Here is a 19,312-nt window from a genome sequence, read left to right as displayed (position 1 = left end):
TGGGAAAGAGATTTGGGCATAACAATACATGATGAGCAATGGGTACGCTGGTGCCGCATGACAAAAGAAGTCTCCCTAAATGTCCGATTCAGGCTAATACAATTTAAGATACTCAATCAACTGCATTATACGTAGGCGCGTGTAGTGAAATTTGCACCACTGGCTAACGGTGAATGCATAAAATCCGGTGAAGCGGCTGCTGACTCCCTACATATGATATGGCATTTATAACGCACCTATACACAAGTGTTTCAAGGCATGACGAGGCAAGGGAGGGGGAACAAAGGGAAGACAGACAACGATCCTACTAGGCCAGGTGTCATTCAGATTGCGCAAGTGCATGGGAAGGGGGAAAGGGAAAGTGCGTGGGGGAAGGAAGAGGGAAAAGTGCAGTACATGGGATAGTAGAATAAATAAAATAAATAAAAACGGCCAGCTGGTGGCAAGTGCAAGGTAAGTGCAGACATAAGTGCTGGTAGGGGGACTGTAGGAATACAGAAAACAGTCCCCAGGTGCAGGGGTTGCCCGGGAGGCAGTGCCGGAAGGCAACTGGCGGGGCCTGGGCCCGATATCAGAAAGGGTGGCCAGGTAACCAGTGCAGTTTCTGTCAGGAATTCAGGGGAGAGGGGGAGAGAAAGCAGAAGCAAAGAGGAAGGTTTTGAGGTGCTTCCGGAACTGAAGATGATTCTCCTCAAGTTTCAGGGAGGCAGGAAGGCTGATCCATAGGGAGGCCCCTGCCGAAGAGAGAGATCTACCACCAACTTGTTGCTTGGAGAAATGACAGACCCTGAGGGAGTTGAAGGCAGATGAGCGAAGAGCTCGAGAAGGAAGAGATTTAGGAAGATTTTTAGGAAGAGAGGGTTGAAGGTATTGCGGCCCCAGGCCCCAGAAGGGCCTGTGGACAATGCAGAGTGTTTTGAACTTAATTCTCGCAGCCACTGGGAGCCAGTGCAGAGATTTCAGTCCTGGAGAGATATGATCCCTGGGCTTGAGGCCAAGGCCAAGTCTCAGTCCTGTTCTGTATAAGTTGCAGAGGGCAGAGAGTAGAGGCAGGCAGATTTAGATAGAGGCTGTTACAATAGTCCAGCCTAGAGAGAACCAGGGCACTAGAGACAGTGAGCTTCTGGGGGAAGGAGAGGAAAGGAAGAATACCTCTGAGGAGGTGCAGCTGGTAGTGTGACTTCTTAGAGACGGCAGGGATGTGAGGAGAGAAGGAGAGTGTGGAGTCGAAGATGACCCCGAGGTTTTTAGCCTTGCCGTTGGGAGCAGGAAGAGGGCCAAGAGAGGCTAGCCAGAGAGCTGCAGGGAAGGAGAAAGTGGGTGTGCCGATGAGTAGAATCGCAGTTTTAGTGGCATTAAGGCAGAGGTCAATAGCGGCACACCACTCCTGGATGGCAGACACAGTCAAGAGATGAGGGAAGGAGAGGAGGAGGCCGAGGGTAGCCTGAAAATGAGCTGGGTATCATCTGCATGGCACTGAAAGTTGGGGCAGAGAGCGGCGATGCGGTAGCCAAGGAGTGCCAGGTATTGGTTGAACAGCCAGGGAGAGAGGTTAGATCCCTGGGGGACTCCACAGGTAGAGAAAAAGATATAGGAGAGGAAGGACCCAAGTTGGACCTGGGAGGGTTGGTCGGAGAGGAAAGAAGTCAGCCACGCCAGAGCCTGACCAGTGATACCCATATTATCACGGAGGCGGTTGAGCAGGATGGCATGGTTGACCGTGTCAAAGGAAGAAGAGAGATCAAGCAAGATGAGAACACACAGGATGTGAGAGTCAAGGTTGGAGAGCAGGTCTTCACGGATGTTCAGGAAAGCAGTTTCCGTGCTTCTGGCAGCTCTGAAGCCAGACTGATGATCATGAAGACAACCAACAGATTCAGTGTGGAGATTAAGCTGGGAGATGGCCAGTTTCTCCAGGAGCTTGCCCAGGAAGGGAGTGATGGAGATTGGCGAATAGTTAGCCGGGCAGGAGGGGTCGGCAGAGGGTTTCTTAAGAAAAGGGTGCACAAGGGAGTGCTTCAGGGGGGATGAGAAGACTCCAGTGGCGAAGGAGTGATTGCAGAAATCAGCCAGGGCAGGAGCCAGGAAGTCGATGTGGTCCTTGATAGTTTTGGAGGAATAGGGGTGAACCTGTTTCGACGAGACTTTCATAGATCAGACTTGTCTAGAAACCTTGTCTGCAGAGAAAAGGGGTGTTAGGCAGAATTATATGCAGTACCCTTTGGGAACACTACACACAATTAAGACTACAAGTGACAGTACAATTTCACCTTTGGTACAAGCCTGTACTACACAGTTATAGTGGTAGCAGTAGCGGACCAGCCAGACTTATCTCAAGAGTAAGTGAGCAGTACAAATAGTTACACACAGGACAGCAATTACTATGATTCAGGCAAACACTGACTCAAGATTTCTAAGTAAAAGAATATATATTTATGCACTCAACAGTTGTATAACATTTCACCATTCTAAGCAAGTTAAAAATCACAATCATTAATACACTGCACCACTTCCCTTAAATTCCAGACAAGTTAAGCTCACAAATTGAAGTGGGAGCAAAATGGCACTCCAGCAATTTAAAAGGGAAGGAAAGACAAAGTTATTAGAAATTAGGCAAAACCAACAGGTAAGTTCTCGGGGCAATTGAACAAGAGAGACTAAAGTTTTTTGCTCAAGATCACACAGTTCAAGGTAATTCACGGTAAAGTTTGTGGCACAGATTCCGGACAAGGTTGGTTGGTATAAAAGTTAGTTCAAAGAGAAGAGAAGGACAAGCCCTCGGATTGGAGAAAGATTTCAAACACTTTCACCGCAGCTGACCGAAACGGACAACCGGATTTACACAGTACCTTAAAATGGGGAGGGAGCTGTAGCTGAGGCGGACGTTCCTGGTGATTCCTGCAGGCTCACGGTTCCTGAAGCGACTGTCGGACTGACATGAAGTAGGAAGACTGGAGGGTCCTGCGCCACCCAGGTAAGAAACCAGCAGCAGAGCAAAACAACAAATAAAAGGTGCGCTCCTTAAAACCCAAGCAGGGTCCGACCTTCCTGGCTATCCAGCCCACTGTAGCTCTGTACAGCGAATTCGACCAGAGGAGGGGTCCTGGCTAGTAGTTTGGGCAAACTGGTTGGTCCCACCAGCTCAAGGGAAGAAGTTTCCTGGAGGATCTTCTTTGTCGTCGGATTCTGGCGATTCAGACCTGCAGCAGGGCTTCACCGGGAGGTTCAGTCGTGGTAGGGGTCCTCTTCTTCCAGTTCCTCATTGGTTCTTTCGTTCTAGTGGTGACTGTCTTTCCAGTCCCAGAGACCTGCTTTTTATGCAGTTTTCCCCCATTCATACAGCCTGGCTGTCAATCACACAGCAGGATGGCTGGCCTGACAAGGCCAGTCTTCTTAGCCAATCAGACAAGAGTGCGTCTTGGGTTACCAAGGGAACCCATGGCAGGGGTCCGAAGATCCCTCCCTCACATCCTGCCTACCTAGACTTATCAGGTGCCTTAAGGAGGGCTTCTGTGCCGAAGCCTGCGAAAAGACAACAAACAAAGGAGTCATCCCTGGTTTGGCACGCAGAGAAAAACACGAGAAAGACTTTAACAAAAAGAAATGGCGAATATACCCAGCCGGAGCCAAAATAAAATGTATTTGGTCAAGCGGGTTTATGTTCGAGGCTAATATACAATACCACGTTTATATAATATAATCGCAGTAGAAAAGTTAGGGTAGTTAACCACTGCCACCAGCCAAGTCTTAATGTTAAGGGAGCGAAACAAGGTTCCAAGAGGTGCAGACAAAAAGGGATAAGAGTTAACGCTTTCCAATACTCCATGTAGAATGGGGTGTACTGGGTCTGTGGTTTAAAGTGACTATATAAAGTTAATGGCAACTTTACCTGTTTCTGGGGGACAGTAGTCAGCCCCAGAAAAATTGAGTCAGTGGGAAGTCTCAAAGACAACCCTGTGTCACTGCACTGAAGGTGCTATGTAACACACACACAAAGTACTGCACATGGAGTAGGTGAGGCCCCAGTGCCCAAGATCACACAAAAAGTGAAAATACACACAGCAAAACACATGTAAGAGTGGGAAAAAGGCTCACATTCTTACCGGGTGAAAAAAATAAACCCTAGAAATCCAGCAAAGCTGCTGAGGGACTCATTGGGTAAGGGAAATCAGCCATTTATGAGAATTCTCCCGAACAAGGGGAAAGGCGGAGAAGGAGGGGGGAGGGGTTGGCTGCAGGAGGGCCAGAGGAAGAGCAGGGAATAGAGGGAGGGAGGCGATAGGAGGAGAGTGAGGACAAGATGTCCTGAGTTTTTTAAATGAAGTGAGAAGCCAGTGCCGTGCAGAGGGCCTGGGAAGGGACAGGAGAGGTAGAGACTGCGGCAGGATTACCCAGTTCCTTGCAGATTTTAAAGAGGTCAGCCGAGTTGTTAGATGCCGCAGAGATGCAGGCTTGGATATGAGCTCTCTTCTTGGTGAGGACGGAGAGCCGGTATTGCCTTTGCAGCAGGCGGCAGGCCATTTTGTCAGAGGATGAACTTGAAGCACGCCATTTCCTCTCGGCCACCCTGAACTTGGGTGACGAGGTCTGAGTCGTACCAGGAGTTACACTTGGATTTGGGCTTCAGGCGGATTCTCATGACGGGGGCAAGGATATCAAGAGTATCAGATATTGAAGAGTGGAGCGTGTAGAGGGCTGTTTCAGGTTGAGTCAGCCAAAGGGGGATGAGGAGGTGAGAAGGTGGCGGTGAAAGCCTCAACTGACACGCGCTTCATGGATCGGATGACCGAGAGGGTGGGTGGCAGTGATGGAGGTGGCTTGGCCTGAGGGGTAGGGAGGGTGAGGTGGGAGGATAGGAGAAAGTGATCACTCCAGGACAGAGGAGTGGAGAAAGGGACAGAGGGGAAGATCTGAGGAGATCAGAACATCGAGAGTGTGTCCTGCAGAATGAGTCGGGCCAGAGGGGAGAATGGTGAGTGAGAGAGAGTCACAGAGGTCGCAAAAGAGTCCAGAGGGGGGACAGGAGGCATCCAGGTGGATGTTGAAGTCTCCAAGAAGGAGGAGTTGAGTGGTCGAGGCCAGGAGTGAGGAGGAGAGGTCCGCCCACTCGCAGAGGAAGGAACAACCTGACAAGGTGGCCGATATATAGTAGCCACAGTAAGGGAATGGCTAGGGGAGCGAGAGAGCCTGCAAACGAGCCATTCAAAAGAGGAGTAGGCCTGCGTAGGAGTGACAGGGGCAGGAATCCACTCAGGCAAGATCAGGACTACACCCCCACCAGAGCGGTTGGACCTGGGCGCAGAGAGGATCTTGTAGCCTTCAGGTAGGAGCGTGTCAAAGCTGGTGACAGAGCTGGCCGTGAACCATGTCTCATGCCTTCAAGAAGGCGGCGGATATCAGAGGAATGTTTGACAGCGCAGCAAGAGTTAAGAGTGGCAATGTGGAGAAGGTTGCCCTCCTGGAAGGACTTCCGGGGAGGGGTACAGATCAGATGTATGCCCTGTGGAGGTGTTGAAGGAGGCAGAGAGGGAGGGGGAAGGCAAGGTAGCCAAGGAAAGGGGAGGGGGGACAGCAGGAGAAGAAAGGAAGTTGATGAGGCTCGGGAAATCAACTATCAAAAAGGTGCCGGTTGGCCTGAGGGCCTTGGACCAAGACGGTCCCATTAGTGTAAACATTAATGATGACCTTAGAGGAGAGGAAGGAGGCCACGAAGGCGTCCAAAGCGGGTGCCACCGTTAATGGGAGAAGAGGCGAAAGAAGAGCGCACAGAGACCATATGAACGGTCCATAGGTCTGGCGAAGGCACGACAAAGAGGATGTCGGTGAGAGTTTCCTTGGAACAGGCACTGGTGTAGGTGTCAGTGATAGGGGGGCCTGGGTTGGAGACCAGGATGTCCTTTTTAAACTTCTCCCTACCAGATTTCGTGAGGAGAGCAGGATAGGCAATAGAGAAGCAGTTAGAAAAGATAGGAGAGAGCACCATAGGGTGGGTGTGAGAGGAGAGAGGTGAAAGGGAGAGGGGGAGACACTAGCGAGGACGAAGAGTAGGCAGACAAGACATTGAGAGGCAAGCAAGTTGGGCAATAGGACAAGACGACGACACACAGGATTAAGGAGCTCACAAAAAGCACATTATTGTTAAGACAGGTGAGACACACCTAAGTTTGAGATTCCTTAATGGGGGAGGAAAGGCCTAGTTTTAACAATGCAATTTCATAGTACTTAACAGTACAGTCACGCTAAAAAAAAGCAGGGAGTGAACCACCTGCAGGTCGGAGGGGGGTTGGCAGGGCAGTGGGAAGGAAGGTGACTGGCTGCTGGCGTCCCATGCGAACACCTGGAGACACTAACGGAGCTGCCAAGTAGGAGCTGCCCTTTGCCTGGGAGCCCTTAGCCGCAGGGCTGCTGGGCAGAGGCTGCCCAGGGTGGGTCAGAGATAAGGTAAGGGGAGCCAATCAGGGGGGGTGGGCGTGTTGAGAGGCGGGCAGGTAGGAGGGACACCGGGAGGAAGGGAGGCAGGGAAGAAGGCATGCGTTTTTATTTTACTTGGACTGCAGATTAAAGAAAGATGTTGCTCTGGGCAGTACATGCTGTATTGGCTTTTATGTGAAGCCCCCCGAGCTGTGACATTCCGGTGTGGTCTGGCCACAGATTGCCCAGTTCTGGCGATCTGTGGCTAACACCATATAGGATATTACTACAATCCCCCCTGCACTCTCGCCCCCTAAATACCTGTTGGGGAACATTGGGAAGGTACCTGTGAAAATCCTGTAGACTGTTTAATTTAGGTTGCTGTCATGATCCATACCCCCGGGCATCCAGACCACGTCCATCAGCCCCGGGAGCAGGCTTCATGTTACCTTGAGAAATCCCAGCAACCCCTGCTAGGGGCTGTCTGGGTTCAGTCCTGGCGCCAATGGCGCCAGGCTCATATTGGACATCCGTACTGGCGCCAGGCTCATAAGTGCACACTTACCTGATGCAGACCATGCTGCAAGAAGATCCAAGCCCATGTGAGGCCTGGAAGGGACTACTTTACCGTAGGGACTATTTTGTTACTCGGGTGTGGTCGGGGAGGAATACCTACCTGGGACTACTTTGGAGGCTATTTAAACCATGCCCGAAGAGCAGCACACGCTTCGCGTTATTCTACATCCAGCAGCGTAACGTTCACCGTGCCAGCAGCAGCATCCAGCCTTCTGCCACGCCCGCCTCGAACCTGGAGCACCTAGAAAGAAGGAAAGAAGCAAAGGTTAGAACAAGAGTATTACCTGATTTCTTACCTGATCCCGGATTCATTGCATCTTCAAACCTGAGGAAAGACTTTGTTTTAAACGTGTCGCATTGCCAGCAACAGCGCCGCGCCATACTCACCGTTCCACGCAGCATCTTTTCGGTCCGGCGCTGTCTCCATCTTTACATCGCCGAATTCCGGCACCTAAGGGGGACAAGAAACCACAAGGTGAGCAGAGAGAACAGACAGAGGCAATCTTTTTAGCCGCCATATGCTTACCTGATTTTACCGCCAGAGGTATTATTCATCACCACGCCACATCTTCTTATGCCGCACCTGTGAGAAAAGGAGAAAGCAGCAAGTTTAACCCTTGGCATTATTTACCGGACAGTGTTGGGTAACAGACTTTTACCAGAGGGCTTTTCAGCTGTCAATCTTCTTATTGGGTCAAAGCTGCAAGATAAAAGAGGAATTGGACAGGAGTGAATTCCAGACATTTTGAACTCTTACGAAGTATATACTTACGGCTCTTCGGCAGGACCTTTTGGAGTCAGGATTCGTCTACAACTCTTCCAATATCTTCAGGCCAGTGAAGTAACTGGTCTTCAACGCGCCCCTGCGCACTTCACAGGATGGGAGGGCTCCTCCTTCAAGAATATAAGGTGAGATTGCTGAGAGGGCACTTCAGAGGTGATTAGAGGGGAGGACAGTGGGGGTGCTATCACTTAAATCCACAAGTGGCTAAATCCATTTCTCCACTTGTAGGAGAATAATTCTACGGGTCAAGCAGACAAGAATTGGAGGGCAGATCCAGTCAGTCATCGCTGCACTACGCATCACGTGGGTGGAGGCCACAGCATTCCGGGTCCGACCGACGCCCCTGTGGGAGCCAGGTGAGCGTAACAGTTGCTTGATTGCCAAGAAATGTATATAGAAATATTGGAAATCCAGAGTTTCCCCAGATGTCAATGAATGGATTAGAGAATTGACCTATTCCAACAAAAGGGAGGAAGATTATGTTTTATCGACTGTACCCAACTGTTGGCCTAAGGACATATGGGAACCATTCCGCAAATACGTGCAGAAAACGAATGTGGATCAGTAAAATGTGCTGCGAGATATAATAATGATTACTTTGTACTGGTCTTCCATAATCTTATTTGAACAATTTATGCTGATGCAAAACAGTGTCGCAATGCTCTCGCCTAACTATGTGTTTTGAGGTTGTACATCTGACACTGTATTAAATAAAGATTTTTTTAAAAAAAGCATTTGAATCCGTGAAAGATCCAATGCTGGCAAATGCTAAAAATGCAATAAAGTAAGTGTAAATGTAATATACATAGAGTCACGGGGTTCTATCTGGGACCAAGAAGGACGCCAAAACCATATTGCAGTTCACCAATTTTCATTAGAGTATTTAGTACAAGAATGGAGAAACTCAAATGAAAGTGGGATCCTTGCAAACAAATGTCAGAATGCTACTCCTTAAATGGGATCGAGTCCTATTCCCCTCATAGACCCTCCCCTTTTCTAATGAACCTTTGCCAAGGTGCAGGTACTGAGGACTTCCCAGTTTAACTGCACCCCTTCTTCTGGGTATGAAGTTGATGCTGGCTTTTCTGGGTCCCATACACCACAACACCTTATGGTTTTCAGTCTCTTGAGCAGCCTGGTAAGTGCATGTATTCAGCAAGGAGAGCAAGAGAGGGGCCCATGGGGTTTGGCTGGGCATAGGCTTCCTACTATGTTTTACTGCCCCACCTCTCTGATCTCATAATAACCTTCATAATCCCCCTCTCATTGTTTTTCCCACCATCTGGGCCTGACTAGGGCCAACTAGAACCTACCTGCTCTGGCTTTCTTTGTGCTGGTTCTCTCCCTTCACCTAATGTTCTTGACTGTTTTCTACTCCTAAACACTAACTGTAGCGGACAATACATATTTAGTTTCCCAGGGGAAAAGCTTTATTCTCGTCCCTAAAATTGCCGATCAAATCTCCTTATTGGGCCCTACTTAAAGCCTGGTCCATCCCTTACCATCCTATTGAAATATGTTCCTTTATTTAGGGAAATTGAGTTCTTCCCTCAAGACTGGCATGTGCTGTGCCATTGTGATTGTTCACTGCCATGTGCTGGGGACCAAGGTAGGGTGACTAGGGATCATCACCATACAGCTCTGGGGCCAACATGCACTGTCTCGGGGTGATCCTCGAAAAGTTTCAATGGTTTTAATTATTTTCTTTGATTTTCTCAGCAGTTTACAGTCTGGATTTTTGCAGGTGTTTCAATTAAATTATGGACTGGTACTTCAAGGTACTGTTTTTGGGGAGTGGCTCTAGGGCCGTCCCTCTCTCTGTCGTCTCTTGTGAGATTTCCGCCCTAACACAGGCTATCGTATCCCTGGTTAGTGCTACGGATCGGTAACCCCTACTGTATAATATCTTGCTTTGACCTATGATGTACAAGTGCTGGTTCCCTACTCTCGCCATGGGTTCATGATCTAATGGGGAGCAGGCTTGTGCCTTGCAATTGCTCTGTACGAGTTTCCTGTTTCCACTCACGACCACCGTTGCCTTGCCCTTCTACTCTAACTGCCCCCTCTTCTCCATTCCTCCCCATCAACCTTCTGTCCCTCAAATGTTTCATTCCACCTTCTTCCTGTTTCCACCCTTTGATGGTAACTCTTCTCCTTCCTCCCACTGTACTAATACCATTACTCCTCCCCTATTTCTCTTCCCACACAACTACTCATCCCACACTACTACTACTCTTCCCACATTACTTCCACTGCTCTCTTTACAATACTACCACCACTCTTCTCCCACTGCTACTACTATTCTCCTCTTACTACTACAAATACTCACCTCCCACTACTTTCCTCTGACTACTGCCACTCTCCTCCCACTACTCCCCTCCTCCCATCCTGCTACACAAACACCCTCCTTCCATCCAGTAACATTAAATTCACATTCACTCCTTAAACTAACTTCTGTTGGTGTCCGGTCAAAGTTTCGACTCAAAAGGCTCGAATGACAAAAGGATCAAATTTTTTTTATGTATATTTTTTTTATTGCTTTGGTATAGGTTAAAAAAGGTGTTTTTACACCAAAAAAAAGGGTTTAGGGGGTGGGGGGAAATTGACTCGGCCCTTTTGTCATTTGTCCCTTTTGAGTCGAAACTTTGACCTATAACCACTTCTATTCACATGCCACACAAACATGCACACTCGTACTACAGTTCACTTCTACCCACTAAGCCAATAACACACCTTTTTCCAATAAAGGCCTCCAAACTGCTGCTCCTTCCTTCCTCTTGCTGGTCTCTTGGTCCAGCAACCCCATCTTCTCTGACCTCACCCGAACAACCCACACTTCCTGCTTCCTGTGGGGCTCTTTCATTCTCCTCCCCTTCCTAGGATTGGGTCTCTGTCCCTGGCCAATCTGGCCCTGTCTTCCCCTTCCTGGACATGGAAATGACAGCAAATGTGACAAATGTGGGTCTAAGCCCCACCCACTTCCTCCACATGGAGCCACCGAATTTCAGTGGTGGCACAGAAGGATCAATGTTCAAGTTTGTGTTATGGGGCTTTGTTCCTGTGGCCCCACGGGTAAGTCCTGTGTGATGAGAGAGTGAATCCCTCCAAAGTGTCTCTGGGGGTCTATAATGGGTGCCTGTGACTGTTGAGATGCACTGCCACTCCCTGGCAGAGATACAAGGCTTTGTGGGCCACTTCCTGCTGACTATGTAGCAGTGCTCATTCCTGGCTTCGGCTCCTTCTCTGCCGTTAATGTAATTCGGGAGACTGGAGGGCTTCTGGCTGACCATTTAGTCACAGACCCCCTGCTGATGGTAGACAATGATTAACATTGGTTCTCATGGGTTGTTGCTCTGTTACATTCTTCATCACTTCCTCTTCTCTGCAAAGAAGAGAAAAAGACTTGCGAGTATCTTGAGGTAGGGGCATGGTGTAAGACAAATATGTGCTGCCAATATATAAACTGGCACCAGGGGAAAGGAGTTAGGGTTGGGTCCACCCCTCCTCCCCCAAGTTGCCCTACCCCTTAGAGCCAGGACTGGCTCTTGACTGCTTTGTGGTGAGCCACCCTATTCCCCAGATTAATGGCCTTGTCACAGCACTCAAAAGGTTCTGTAAGGAAGGCATGGTATCAAACAGTAAGACGGACACAAGTGATCACAGTTCAAGAGTGTTTATTGAACTTTCAAATGGGTTGGTAAAACGCCTATCTAATCATAAATGTAAAGATGGGAACAAGCCATGACCATCAAATAATTATAACACAGTCCTAGTGGCGTTTTGTCAGAATTAAAGGGTCTGTACTAATAAACCTATTGCCAATCCTTACTTCTAAATACAAATCGCGTGGAAAACAATGTTATGCAAAAGAAAAGTTTTCAAGAAATGATGTCAGGATAATTGAGCCGCTGGCTCCACTTACCCACGTTTTCAGCACGGGACAAGGCGGCACACTCGAGCTTAGCACACACTCTGGCTTCTCTGGAACGAGGATGCAGTTAAAAAACTCAGCATCAGGGCTCTCGGTGCCAAAGACTCTTTGCCATTCAAAGTCTCTTATGTGGGAGGGCCTGATGCGACAAACACCAAAGTTCCTTTCTTCTCAGGATTTCACATGCACAATTTCTCGGTTCATATACTGTTCACCCCGGGTCCCCCTCCGTCTGGCTCAGACCCACTTCTCTCAGGATTTTCAAATGCACAATTTCTCAGGTGATTTACTGTTCACCCTGGGTCCCCCTCCGCCGGGCTCAGACCCACTTTAACAATGTTCTTAATTGATCGTGCTCGGACCATTTTATGTTATTTTCCAATTTTTTCTTTTCTATATAAAAAATGTAAGCTTTCGATTGTGTGCAGGATTTTGCTTCACCAGCCGCAGGACCACTTAGATTCACAAAATCTTTCTCTTTAAAATTCTTTACTTTCATTTCTGCCACCTCTCAGCTGGCTGGATACCTTACAGAGACCTTCGATTGAGCACACACGCGGTGCCCGACCACTCTGTCAACAATATCGTATCCTTTCAAAGTTCCTACATTCATCAGCAGTTCAACTTTTTGCTCGCGTCTTTCGTCACACGCGTTTTAACAATGTTTGTTCCAGCGATCAGTATATAATATTGCTGTTTGCAACCTTGGCTTCAACGGTGACCAGTCTTGTATCGGTCTCCCAAACTCAGCGGCTGTGTTGATTTCTCTGTCGCTACTTTGTTCTTGGAGCCAAGGACGGTACCAGAGCGGCTGCTGCTTCTCCCCGACTCGATTAGTCATGTAGGAAGAGCGCGGGTTCCTCCGACGCACAATGCAGGATTCTTCAGACTTGTCTCCAAGCGTTAAGTTGTCCAATGTCGGGATCTCTTGAACATAGCGGTTTCTTTCCAGAAAGGTCAAGGGAATTTCCCTACTTGCAAACACCTTGTAGTTCGCCATCTTCGGTCCCTCATTCATCTACCATCTCGAAATTGCTGTTTCCTCATGTGCTTTGCCTCGCTCAATGTGCTTTCATGCTCCGCCTTTTATCCGCATGGGGAAGCTTAATGGAAGTCAGGTGTGAGTGTCGGTCAGTAATTGCCTGACCATGCCTGACCATTGTATTGGGACACGTCAGGTATACTGCTCGGGTGTTAGTCTGTTTTCTCCCAGAGCGGGCTGTCCGTGTGAATGTGTTTGTGTAGGAAAAGAGGGGGAGGAGGAAAGAGTTCCTACATATCCTACCTGGTAGGATGGGGTAAAGGTGTCACAGGCAAGGGGATACCGCATCTCGCCATCCGGTGTCCCACTCGCACTCCCTGAAGACCCCTCACCCAGGTGATCCTCCCGCACTGGTCCACCCCCAGGAACTGAATCAAAAGCGATGGCCATGTCCTGCCCACCTGGTTGACAGATCTCTGGGGACTATTGAGTGAGAAAACCTCTGGTTTCTCAATGTTTGCTCATATATATATTTCAATGAGTTTGCAGTTTTTGAAAAAACTCCCATTGAGTTGTATTTTCAAATAAATGTATTTTTGTAAGAAATAAAATGGATTAAGCCGGCATGATACTGTCCAGTTCTTGTTCTGGGATATTTTGTTTGCGTAGTACCTCCTCACCGCTTAAGCTCTTTGTGTTGGTTTCAGAGCTTCCTCCAGATCTGCAGTACCTGCCAGAAGACAAGAAGCGGGAGAAAGACCCGGATATCCGAAAGATGCTCATAGAAGCAGTCATGCTGGTATGTGATCCACTGCCTTCACAAAGTGCATCCGTTCTACCTCTTACTGTCTGAGTAGGCGATGGGCTAAGTGGGCGATGGGCTATCCAGAAAGCGGTGCCAAGCTCAGCACACTCACATAAGGAATGGAAACACCATGGAAATTGCTTCATAATGGGGCACTGTGAACACCTGAGTCCGGGTCGATTGGCTTGTATCCACTCTTCCAATGTTAATATATTGTTGTAAATGGCACATTTGATCAGTAGATGCCTGTTCCAAGCATTTTCTGCAATTATATAGATTCTATTCTTGAAAAGATGGATTTCTGTCCTTGGTCCTAATACTGAGCTCACTTCAACTCATACAGTAGTCCCTCTACAAGCAGGGGTCACTCCCACTGGTAAACCCAGAGAAGCAAAAGGCTGTTGAAGTTGCCACGGTTTTGAAACACTTGTGAACATTAGTTGTGGCCCACCTCCAGGGGCAAACAGACATCCATAGTAGCCAGTATAGGAGAGTTGGTGGCATAGGATAATTCGCTGCATGCAATGTGTCTTGGTATGAATGGAGCATGGAACCATCCTGCTCACAGGGCTCCTCTAAGCTGAACACATTGGGGAGGAAACTAGCCAAATCCCTAAAGACATCACAACCTCCATAGGGGCTTACCCACACATATATCATGAAGGGTAGAAGTAAATATTTTTTTCTCCTGTGGTCATTGCACCGGCCTTTAGGAGGTATTGTTTCAACAATTCACACACTGCTCACAGCAGGGGGGGTACACCACAAATACCAATCCCCACAGACATTTAAAATGTATATCTCAGAAGTGCAACGTAAGAACACTAAAGTAGGATATATAAATATACAAATCATATGGCAAGTAAAGAAATGATGCCTTTTTAGAACCCTTCAACAGTGGACTGTTCCCAAGCAGTAGTGAGTGAGTGCTAACACACAGGGCGTGCCCACTGCAGAACAAACTGCCCCTAGGCAAGCTCAACCTTGACACTTGAATGTTGTAATAGGTGGGATCCAAATGAGTTTGAGCAAGGTAGGTTAGTATGGCATTTGATAGTTGGAAGGATCTGAAGGTTTCCTTAATGCAGGGCAGCCTATTCCAGGTTGCATCCTTTTCACAGGCTCTGAGGTGTAGTATCTATCCCGCTGCTCATCTATTCAAGAGCTTCATTTGAGAGACCCTGAGTCTGACATGTAATGATAGCTGGTGATAGGATCTAGTTTCTCGAGCAGAGCTGAAAGTAACCACGTTCTATACATAGGTTTGATGGCATCCTTTCAGGAGTGCATCTAGGACGATCCTGCCCTCTATTATCCGCAGATAATCGAATTGCAATGGATGTTTCAAGAGTGTGCAGGCGTCAAACATCCTTCCATTCCTTCGTGGTGGTCGACTGTCTGGTGTAGCTGCTCCCTGGCATGGGCCACCTGATGCAGCAACAGCAAAACATGCCTAGTGTACTGATGTCGTGTTTGATGAGGAGGGATTATGAAGGAGAGGACACATTTCAATTCTGGCCTCTCCCACTTTTGTAATTAGCTAGCCTCTTCCCTGTACGAGATCTTCAGGTTGCCAATGTCATATCTTTAAAAACTTACTTGCTCTGATCCCTGGAAATGATGCTTGGTTGTTCTTCTCTGCAGCTAACATCTACAAAGCAAGGAAGACACATAGTGAAGGAGAAGGGGACGTACCTGATCATGCGTGAATTCCACAAATGGGAGAAGGAGCTGGATGTGCTTGCTGCATGCGAGAAGCTGATCCAGGTGCTGCTGCTCATTGGTTTCCTTTCATTCCTATATGTCCAATCATAAAAAGGTGAAATGGAAGCTGTTCTCTTGTCCTGTGCTAGGGAAAATCGGGGGCCAAATTTACAGAAATGTTGCACCAGTGCGAGTGAAAAGTTGCACTGTATTAGCACTAGGGTAAAATTTGCCCCAGTGCAAAAAACATTAGGGCCATATTCAAAAACATTTGCACTGTGGCAAGTGTCATTTCTAGTTTAGGCTATTTGGTGTTGCTTGCAACACCTATAAACCGAAACTATTGCATTGGAGTACAGGTAGGGAGGAACAGGGGGGCTGGGAACCAAAAGAGGTCCTTCCCGGAATGACGTATGAGGAGGGACACAGTCTGTTGGTGGTGTTTGGTTACGTGTCCACCCATTGCCCTCCCATGGCTGTGCTAATCCCTCTGGACATTCCCAACCATTCCTGCCTCTGACCTCAAAAAATACCTCCTCATGGGAACTCTTTGCGCTTGCTTTAATCAAGCCGTACCATTTCAAAATGCCTGCCAGTGTAATAAAAATGGCCTGCCTTCAGCCACTCGATTTATAAGCACTATGCATGTCCTTCACTGAAGTACTGTTTAAAACCAGCATTGGCAAAGCCAACAATTTTGGCTTGTGCTTACATTTCAAGCTTTTGCCAGGCGCCGCTATATACCATGCAGGAAACTGGCAGCACATTAAAAATGTAGTGTAATACGGCATAACGGTTTATGTTTAAGTAAAGCTATGTAGCACACCTTGCAAATCTGCTAATTGGCACTAGCATCTTGAGGAGACAGAGGGTGTTTATATAACATATGGGGCTTGGGGTGCTCGGCAGCAACATGCAGATGAATGTTAAACTGTCACTTCAAACAGTGGAGTGTTATGTTACCGGGGCTTGCTATGGCGCAGCCTTTGACATTTACATGCCATCTCTGCTGGAAAATTGAGGGCACGTTTTTTTTATTTTAAAGAGGAGACGAGTCCCCCTAGGACCAAAGGCTGGAGTGAAAGCCTCTGGAGCTGAGCACCCCAACGCAGGCTTGTTCTGGGTTGCACTTGCTTGTTATTATCCTGTACCTGTTTGTTTTGTGCTGCATTTGTCATCTGCACATATGCATGACAAAGGCAAACCCCACACTGCTCACAACCGGCTTCTCAATATTTACCTGAATTCAAGAAAACAAACGAAATAAGTGAACAGTTCAAAGAGGTATATTTCATTTGTATGATGACCTTTTCTTTGGCTGCTGTTGAAATGCAAATTTAATCTCATCGGGGTAATATAGGAAGGTGCATCCTCGGTATTAAAAATGATTAAAAACAGGGCCTCCCCTTCAATCTTCTTTGGAGTGTCTTTAGATCTTTTAGGTAGTAGCCAGTTTTTAGAAATCTCAAGTTGCTGCTTTTTAGGCGTAGGGCTTTGAGCTAGCTTTGTTTATGAAGTTTACAGCACTTTGCATTCTAGTACTTATGCTCCTATGAAAGGAAACTAACACTACAAGTCGATTATTACACCGTAGTAGAATAGAACCATGTTCTACTGCCAATCAAGTGAATGAACCGCTTTGGTTTAGTACACACCTATATCCTAAAAGAGACTGGTTTTATGTTGCTGTTCGTTCGTGTCACTTCGAGGTATTGTACAGTCCTTCTGTTAATTTGCCACCCACTTATTCGTTTGGGCTGTTGGCGGTGCTCACACACCACCTATAAGCTGAAAAGATGGCCTTGGCATATGGAGGAGCGAGAGGGGATGCAAATGGCTTAATTGGAGATGTAAATATATTACTGCTGTAATACACATGTCTTAAACAAGAGAGCCTTCAGCCAGTGATTTATAACAGAATTTGTATCCTTGCATCTGTTGCTTGCACCGACGTCCTGTTTAAAAACCAGCATTGGAAAAAACATCATTTTTGGCTTGTGTGTAGGTATGAGGTAGACACCTGCCAGGCACTGCTAGCATATGCCCAGGTACTGACATCAGTTTACAGCTGGTACCTCCTTATGGCTATAAAGTACCATTATGGCAGTGCATGGCAAGTGCCTATATCATGCCTACTCAAACCTAAAACTGTTGGCAATGTAAAGCTTGTTTTTTATAGACTTCTGCAATAAAATTGATTTTCTCAGCAGCATGATAAAGAATGTTGCAACTCTTAACAAACCAGGAACGAGGATGGCACACCAGCTAGCTAGGAGGTTTGCAGTTCTCCAAGCACAAGTTAAAGGGACCTGCGAGAGAAGTACTGGCATCACATTTTAAGCTGCCACAATGAGCAGCAACTGACACTTGATAGTGAATTGGCTGACCTCTGCAACCACTCCTTTGCCTCTGGAGTCTTCCCTTCCCCCCTGAAGCACTCCCTTCTGCACCCTCATTTTAAGAAACCCTCTGCCGACCCTTCCTGCCTGGCTAACAATCGCCCAATCTCCATTACTCGTTTCCTGGGCAAACTTCTGAAAAAGCTGACCATCTCCCAGCTTAATCTTCACACTGAATCTGTTGGTTGTCTCCATGACCATCAGTCTGGATTCAGAGCTGCCAGAAGCACGGAACATGGAAACTGCTCTCCTGAACATCTGTGAAGACCTGCTATCCAACCTTAATTTCAACACCCCCTGCATCCTCATATTACTTGATCTCTTTTCTGCCTTTTACACTGTCAACTATGCCATCCTGCTCAACCGTCTCCGTGATAACCTGGGTATCACGGATCAGGCCCTGGCTTGGCTGACTTCTTTCCTCTTCAATTGACCCTCCCAGGTCCAACTTGGGTCCTTCCTCTCCTCTATCTCTACCTGTGGTGTTCCCCAGGGGTCTCACCTCTCTCCCTGGCTGTTCAACCAATACCTGGCACTTCTTGTCCACTGGATTGCAACTCTATGCCCCAACTTTACTCATTTTCATGCTCCATTCTGACACCTCTTCTCTCCTTCTCTCGTCTCTGACTGTCTGTCTACTATCCAGGAGTGGTGTGCCACCAATGATCTCTGCTTTAATGCCAGTAAGACTGAGATTCTCCTCTTCAGCACACCTGCACCCTCCTTTCTTGTCACTCTCTGACCGGCCTCTCTTGGCCCTTTTCCTGCTCCCACCTTTGAGGCTAAAAACCTCTGGATCATCTTTGACTCCACACTCTCCTTCTCTCCTCACATCTCTGACGTCTCTAAGAAGTCACACTACAAGCTGCACCTCCTCAGAGGTATTCTTCCTTTCCTTTCCTCTCCTTCCCCCAGAAGTTAACTGTCTCCAGAGCTCTTGTTCTGTCTAGGCTGGACTACTGCAACAGCCTCTTTCTAAATCTGCCTGCCTCTACTCTCCGCCCTCTGCAACTCATCCAAAACAGGACTGCGAGACATGTCCTTGGCCTCAAGCCCAGGGATTGCATCTGTCCAGGACTGGAATCTCTGCACTGGCTCCCAGTGGCGACGAGGATTAAGTTCAAAACCCTCTGCATTGTCCACAGGGCCTTCTGGGGACTAGGGCCTCCATACCTTTAACTCTCTCTTCCTAAATATCTTCCTTCTCAAGCTCTTCGATCATCCACCTCCAATTCCCTCTGGGTCAGTTGCTTTCCAAGAAACTAGTTAGTGGTAGATCTCTTTCTTCTCCTGGGGCCTCCTTCTGGAACAGCCTCTCTGCCTCTCTGAAACTTGAGAACCATCTCTGGTTCCGGAAGCGCCTCAAGACCTTCCTCTCTGCTTCTGCTTTCTCTCATCCTCTCCCCTGCTGATCTCCTGGCTGAAAGTTAAACTACACTGGTTTCCTGGCTACCATCTGATCTCGAGCCCAGGTCCCATTCCCGCCAGTTGCACACCTGCACTGCCCCATCTGGCAACCCTTGCACTCGGGGACTGTGTTCTGTATCCCTACAGCCCCCTACCAGCACTTGATGTCTGCACTAACCCTTGCACTTGCCACCAGCTGGCCGCACTTCTTATTTATTGTCTTTATTTTACTTTATCCTATGTACTGCACTGCCCCCTCCCCTTCCCTTCCCCCCTACACGTTTCCCTTCCCCCTCCACTGCACTTGCGCGAT

General features: G+C 47.9%; 1 protein-coding gene across 3 annotated transcripts in view; it reads left to right on the top strand.

The window, feature by feature from the left end:
- HGH1 (HGH1 homolog) overlaps positions 1-19,312 on the top strand; it is a 146,544-nt gene that overhangs the window by 114,240 nt on the left and 12,992 nt on the right. For all 3 annotated transcript variants that reach the window (XM_069621888.1, XM_069621887.1, XM_069621889.1), the window contains 2 exons: positions 13,392-13,483; positions 15,134-15,256. In XM_069621888.1, the coding sequence (XP_069477989.1) occupies positions 13,392-13,483; positions 15,134-15,256 (215 nt within the window). The remainder of the gene's footprint in view (positions 1-13,391; positions 13,484-15,133; positions 15,257-19,312) is intronic.

Source organism: Ambystoma mexicanum, chromosome 5q, assembly GCF_040938575.1.
Source record: "Ambystoma mexicanum isolate Mex_15411 chromosome 5q, UKY_AmexF1_1, whole genome shotgun sequence".
NCBI classification, from domain to species: Eukaryota; Metazoa; Chordata; class Amphibia; order Caudata; family Ambystomatidae; genus Ambystoma; species Ambystoma mexicanum.
This window is presented reverse-complemented; position numbering and strand designations above follow the sequence as displayed.